Source organism: Myotis davidii, unplaced genomic scaffold, assembly GCF_000327345.1.
Source record: "Myotis davidii unplaced genomic scaffold, ASM32734v1 scaffold226, whole genome shotgun sequence".
In the NCBI taxonomy this organism is placed as follows: Eukaryota; Metazoa; Chordata; class Mammalia; order Chiroptera; family Vespertilionidae; genus Myotis; species Myotis davidii.
The window spans coordinates 1021623-1028984 of NW_006297224.1; the positions used below are offsets into that span (position 1 = coordinate 1021623).

Sequence of the window (7362 nt, forward strand, 5' to 3'; positions counted from 1 at the left end):
TCGAGGTTCAACAGTCTGTACATGCTTCTCAATAGAAATTTTTTAAAGTTGAAAAATAATAAAGAGAACAAGCTAATATATGCTGGATACTTTTATGTATTTATTTGACACATACTTTGAAGCAGGCATTGTGAGAGTTACTAAAAATAAAAAAATAAATTCATAATAAAAAATAGAAACATCTAATTTTTATTTAAAATAAAATATGTTAGTTTTTAAAATTTAGTGTGAAATGAGATTAGTCAAACTAATGCACATCATAGCAATCTCTGGGTATTAATAGTATAGGTAGCTTGTATTTTATTCTGCTCAGTTGTGTTTTCTAAATTTCCACATTGAGTTTATATTGTTTCTATAGTAAGGGGAAAGTAGCTAAAACAAACTAATCTATCTAGTAATTTCAGCCATCTCAATCTGGAGGGCTAAACTAATTTGACTCTGATATTTTATGCTTTCTCCCTGGTGAGGCTAGAAAGAGATAACATTTTTGCTTTTCCAGATGTTCTATTTAAATTTAAAATTAGTGAATTTACCCCTGAGGATCAAATGGCTAACCGTAATTTCCCAACATAATTGTGTATAGTATGACAGGAAAACAATGTTAGACTTTTAAAAAATTAACTTGAAATTCCTGTGAATTAATTTTCTTTCTATGTGTCTATACCTTTTCTGCATTCTTAGTCCTTATAAAGTCATTACTGAACTTTAGCACTTTTCAATAGCCTGTGGTCATTTGTTTGATTTTGCCTTAAGCTTAGCTTCTTAATATTTTAAATAATGAAAACACATTTGTATTTGAAAAAAAATTACTGAATTCAAAGGAAGACAAGAATTACTTCCATTATCTTTTAGGTCTTGTCACTTTTCTAGGTATTAAGAGCTACTGATTCATTGATGTGACTTTTTTTTAGGACCTCATTAGAAAATATTTATTTGAATGATTCATCCTTAGCCCTGAAATATTCTAATCAGGTTTTAAATAGCAGTAGCTGTTTTAGGGCACCTATATTTTCAGTATTGCAAACAGTGAAAGATTGACCCTGGGCATTGAAAAGGGAAGCTCAGATGCTTTTTACCACGTATGGAAACCCAGCAAGATTCTACTGTTCTTTGCCCTAGGGGACAGGGGTGGGGTGGGGTAGGAGACTAACCGCAGCTGCTGGAGAAGGGACAGGAAAGTCTGGGCTGGACTTGAGTTTCCAAGGTGTGGTGGGAGGGGAGAGGGGAGAAGACAACTGGTGTGTGTGTGTGTGGGGGGGTGATGCCCCAGTTCTAGAGGTTTGGACATTTACAAGCAAACAATCTGGCTGGAAATGCAGGCCTGTGTATGGTGGTAGTGGTGGTGGTGAAGGTGGTGAAGGTGGAATGTGTATGAGAGAGAGAAAGAGAGAGATTCATTTATTGATCATTTTCTTCTTTAAAAAAATATTTTTATTGATTTTTTACAGACAGAAAGGGAGAGGGATAGAGAATTAGAAACATAGAGGAGAGAGAAACATCGATCAGCTGCCTCCTGCACACCCCCTACTGGGGATGTGCCCACAACCAAAGTACACGCCCTTGACCAGAATCGAACCTGGGACCCTTCAGTTCACAGGCCAACACTCTATCCACTGACCCAAACCGGTTAGGGCTGATCATTTTCTTTATGCTAGGTCTTTCATACTTGTAATCTAATGTAAATTGTTTGCATTAGGCCCTAAAATTTATCAGGAAGGAATGATGATTGGCTAGTTCTATGGGTTTTTTGTAAGGTTACATAAACATATTTGGTCCAAATCCTATCTAATAAAAAAGTAATATGCAAATTGATCATCACTCCAACACACAAGATGTCCGCCCCCATGTGGTCAAAGATGGCCACCACAAGATGGCCAGCAGGGGAGGGCAGTTGGGGAAGATCAGGCCTGCAGGGGAGGGCAGTTGGGAGTGACCAGGACAGCAGGGGGAGGGCAGTTGGGGGGGACCAGGCATGCAGGGGGAGGGCAGTTGGGGGGGACCAGGTGTTGATCAGGCTGGCAGGGGAGTGGTTAGGGGGTGATCAGGCTGGCAGCAAGAGACCTGGTGCATGAAATTCATGTACGGATAGGGTCCTTAGGCCTGGCCGGTGATCAGGGCCGATCTGTGGGGCAATGGGCGGGGTGATCGGGGCCCCTGCTCACACCTGCCTTGGCCTGGTGCTGCCCGCTCACTGGCCCTGCTCCCCCGTCGCCACCACTGGTCACCTTCTATGGGGTGACCAGCAGGGTGATCAGGGCCCCTGTTTGCACCCAGCTTGGCCTGGCGCCACCCACTCACCTGCTCCACCATCCCATCATGGTTCCATTCTTGTCGGGGCCCATTGGGGCTGGCAGCGCCTCCACTGCTGTCTACTACCAGCGCTGCATTGCCAATGCCCGCCATGTTCCGTGCCGCCCCCTGGTGATCAGTGCACATCTAACTCCTGGTTGCCAAACTCCTGCCCGTGGGGACAATTTGCATATTAGCTGTTTATTATATAGGATACTAGAGGCCCGATGCACGAAATTTGTGTTAGAGTAGGCCTTCCTTTCCCCGGCTGCTGGCACTGGCTTCCCTCTGGCATCCGGGACCCGGGCTTCCCTTGCAGAGGGAGGCCCTGCCCACCTGCTGCAGCCCACCGGTCGGTGGCCTGGGCCTCCCTCTGCGGGGCAGTCATGGGGCGATGGCCAGGCCCTGACCAATCACATCGCACCCGCCTTGGCTGGCCTGTCGCCAGTGGGTGTCATAGTGTGGTCTTCTGGAAGGTCATTCAGTCTAATTAGCATATTGCACTTTCATTATTATAGATGTTCTGATGAAATGCTACATTGTTTAATCTTTTGTTACCACAGTCAGAAGATATAGTATGGAGATGTTTTCAGCATGTGAATCCTCCTCTTCAGCTGAGGATCTTTGAGCTGCGCTTGAGCATCTCACAGACACTGCCTTCCCCACCCCCTTCAAATTGACCTGCTGCCTCAGCCTACAGCACCCCCTCCTCCCTTCTCCAAGACTTAGCCTTGAGTTGAAGGAGTGAGCCTAGCTCTCAGCTCTACCCTGGCCGCACAATAGAAACCTGTATTGAAGGTCAGTGCTGCCTTTTGCTTACAGCTTCCTATGGAGAACATAATACCACAAAAGAGCAAAGATTTGCCTGTCTTGCTTAGTGCCTTGTTTGATGCACTCATTTTTCTTTCTTGCATTCACTTTGAATCACTTTTTCATTCATCATTGAATTACTTTACTCATAAAAATGACACTATTCACCTTTGAAAATACCTTCATGGGTAGGTAGGTTGCTTGAATAATCTCTCCTCTGATTAGCTGCCTTGTTGCATAAATAGTTTTTTCCCCCTCTGGAATTTACCAATTTATCTTTGTTTTTTTCCGGGGAGGATTTTGTTTTGTATCTGTTTTGCCTGGTGGATTTCATCTTTGAGGATCTCGTTCTGCTGAGTAGGCAAGGGGATCTTGACTGCTGCTCAGTAAAGAAGGGGAAACAGCTTTTCTGTGGACCTGCTTTTCTGGCTAATCATGCAAGCTGTTAGCTCTTTGAAAAGCAGCTGCTGAAGTCTGTGCTCTAATTCCAGCAGGAGCACAGGAAAATTTCCTCCGCGTGAGTTTAAACATTCTGGGGCTTGGTCATTTCAGCTGCTGTTGTTACTGTTCCTTCCAATGTGCAGGGCTACCTTTTCACTAGGCTTTTCATCATCATTAAAGATGCAAGAAGAGAGCAGGCAAGAGGAGGAGCTGTGAGCAGCTCTGCAGGGCGAAGCTAATCAAGGCAGCTGTCTCTGAATAGCTTTTCGCCCCAATGAGATGAAGCGCCTTCTTTTTATCTTACATAAGCAATCTACCAGTGTTTGCAGATCCATCCCAGGCTGACCTGAATGTTCTTCCATTTCTCTGCCAGTTCCTAACCCCCAGATGCCGTGTAAGAGTCTTTCTTTTTTCCTCTCTCCACTCCTAGTACTTTTCCCATTTTCTGAAATGACCTTGTATTCCACTTCAGGAGGGCTGGGGGCATTCTTTAAGAGAGATCGGATAGGAAGCTCTATTCTGGAAATGGGTCTTCATTTATTAGGGCTCTCTCTTTAACTAGGAAATACGATTTTTTAAAAATAATTTTTAAACAAATATTTTTATTGATTTCAAGGAGGAAGGGAGAGGGAGAGAGAGATAGAAACATCAATGATGAGAAAGAATCATCGATCAGCTGCTTCCTGCACACCCCCTACTGGGGATCAAGTCCACATCCCGGGCATGTGCCCTTGTCTAGAATTGAACCCAGGACCCTTCATTCCGCAGGCCGGCACCCTATCCATTGAGCAAAACCAGCTAGGGCAGGAAATATGATTTCATATATTTAAAAATTAGCAAGTAAACAGATAATACCAGGGAAATTATTGATTTTTGAAGACTCTAAATGTGCTTTGTGAACCTAAACTACTTAAATTCTCCATGGCTTCTGGAAAAAAGGGTTGAACACTTTTTGGAAGAAGATGAGAGGGCAGAATATGTTGGCATAGTGAATTAGATGATGATACAATATAGGCTTGTGGCTCTTCATACTGAGTTTTTAATTCCACAGCCTTAGTTTTTTTCATTTAGTGGCACTGAAGGGAGTTAACAGGATGAGCTCTAGAGGAGTGCCGATTTACTTTAGAACTGTCCATGTTAGAAGACATGGGATTTTGCCAGCTCTTTGGGGATTGCACCCTCTGTCCAGAGGCCCTTACAGGCTGCTCATTCTCCACTGCAGAAGTGATGGAAGCAGCAAAGGCACAGGCTTGACCTTGATGGTTACTGGTTGGTAGGAGGTGCCTAGAGGGCAGACCTGAAATCTTTAGTTAGGTGGAAATTACAAGTGAATTTCAAATCAGTGTAATGAATGACTATAATAGTCAAGGCTAGCAAAAAAGGAAAGCCTATTTTGTGAGGCAGAGGTTTTTGTCATAGGTATTAAAAAAAGATTAGAATGACCTTTTTGGGGAAATATTCTCGAGTAAGGATCAGCAAACTTTTTTTTCTTAAAGAATAGTTTATTGATTTTTAGAGAAAGAGGAAGGGAGAGAGAGAAACTCTGCCTAATGACATATTCGATGCCTGGCATAGCTTGATATCATTAAAACAACTGTTCCCCCATGTAATAAACTCCCTCCCCAATGTCAGAATCCTGAGCACCACCGAGACATAGTTTGGGGAATTATTTGGGTGAGATTGGCATCACTCTGAGGCTGTGTATAGTCTTTAGTTTCTGACGGTCTTGGTTCACATCCAAGCTCTTGGGCAAGTTACTTAACTTCTCTCTGCCTCAGTTTTCTCATCTATTTATTGATGATAATAGATTTACCTTATAGCAATGTTGTGATGCTTAAATAAGATACTACATGTTGAGAGCCTAGCTCAGAGTAAGTACTTGTAAATGTGATCTATTATTCTGTGATAGGGATCTAAAGGTCATGTAGCTGTCAAAGATTTAGGGATATTTTATTTTATTTGTTTTTTAAAATATATTTTTATTGATTTCAAAGAGGGAGAGAGAGATAAAAACATCAATGATGACAGAGAATACTGTCATGTCAGATGATAGATAATTACATTTAAAGTATATCTCTATTTTTAAATGTTTGATTATTTCAAATACATCTAAGTTTATACCTTTTTATATGGCTTAAAACCCTCAGAATTTTTACTTTTTATAAAAAGGAACAAGTGTAGATCAACCTTGGAAACTTTATGCTGTCTTTTCATTTGCAATTTTCTGTTTGTACCCTATTTATACTTTTTTTATGGCTTATGATTATAATATTTTTAGAGCAGAGTATCTGTAAAATATATATTTTTAGTTATTCTTCTCCAGGATAAAGGATTAAACTAAAGATTAAAAGAGAATTTCCACTGAACTTCGGTATCATGGCAGCATTTGTGGAGTACTTACTATTTTGCGGGCTGCTTTGGTCTTTTCTTCAGTGAACCCTAAGGAGTGCAGGGATAATGTTTAGCATATTTTATATATACATTTTTTTCTTTTCTTTTTCTTTTTATGCCGTAGACAACCATGCCCAGCAGTGGAATCTCAAAATAGAGTCTTCTTTTGATGTTGTCAGCTCGAAGCCAGTCCCTGGTCAAGTGATCATAGAAATCCCTAAATTGCAAACACAGCGGACATACAGCATTGAACTTCGGCCTGGGAAAAGGATTGTTAAGCTCTCTGTGAAAATTAACAAGGTGAATGATGGTACTTCCTGAGAAGCATGAGATAAAGAGCAATATTATTCAAAAGAAATGGTTAGAAAGAAGGGTCTGAGTCAAAGGAAAATGTACTTTTTTACTTTTCTCTTTTACTTTTAACCTCTCATATATTTTGTTTATGTGCAAGCTATGAAATTATTTTCCCAGATTTTAAGATCTAGAGATGGAAAATATGTGCTAAACTTGGCATTTTATTTTTTCTTCAAGAAACCAGGTGTGTTGTATTTTAATTTTTTGCAGTATTCTAAGTCCAAAATACATTGTAAGCGTTATATTTAAATATAGTGATTATTTTTGGTACTTGTAAATTATTTTGAGTATTTGTGCTTGTTTTACATGCAGAATTCTAATTCCATGATCTTTCATGGGTATATATAGGCTAGAACTTACCTTTTCTTTTTAAAAATTCCTCTGATCATTGTGAATGGAATAAACCATCATTCAGTAACTGTTCAGATAAAGTAAGAACTCAAAACAATTTCTAGTTTGGGGCTTAAAACAAGAGTCAGCCTCAAAGTTCAATTCTAAATGTTAAAGAATGTAGAATAAATGTAAGCTCGAGTAATATAAATAGCAAGTTGTTTACTGAATTTCCACATTATCCTGTGTTTTTTTCCCCCCTCCCTTTTGGCATATTAATCCATGTTACATTCCTAAAACGTTGACTTGTAACTATTATCTATGTATTGATATAATTTGGCCTACTATTGGGAGGGAGATTTATATTGTTTAGAACCTAGAATTTCTATGAGAAATAGGTATAAATGCTCTGAATCAGCATATTATTTTGCTGAAAATATGCCACAGATTACTTAGAATGACTTTTATTTTTTCTTAAAAGAAAATTACTGTAGAAACTTGGTGGCCTCATGGACATGGAAACCAGACAGGGTACAACATGACAGTTCTTTTTAAACTGAATGGAGGCTTAACAATTAAAAAATCAGCTAAGGTAAGCAAATATTTGAAATAATTTTTGTGAAAAAGGTTTATTTATTAATAAAATAACAATACAGATCTTTGTAGGAAAAGAAGAAACCAATAAAATTCCTGTAACCCCACCACCCAGGGATAATCATGAGTAACAGGTATAGACATTCAAATGAA

General features: G+C 39.9%; 1 protein-coding gene across 1 annotated transcript in view; it reads left to right on the forward strand.

Moving 5' to 3' along the window:
- The window catches only part of MANBA (mannosidase beta), a 113784-nt gene that overhangs the window by 34232 nt on the left and 72190 nt on the right, over nucleotides 1-7362 (forward strand). The window contains exons 7-8 of the mRNA XM_015569985.1: nucleotides 6056-6231; nucleotides 7097-7207. Of these exons, the coding sequence (XP_015425471.1) occupies nucleotides 6056-6231; nucleotides 7097-7207 (287 nt within the window). The remainder of the gene's footprint in view (nucleotides 1-6055; nucleotides 6232-7096; nucleotides 7208-7362) is intronic.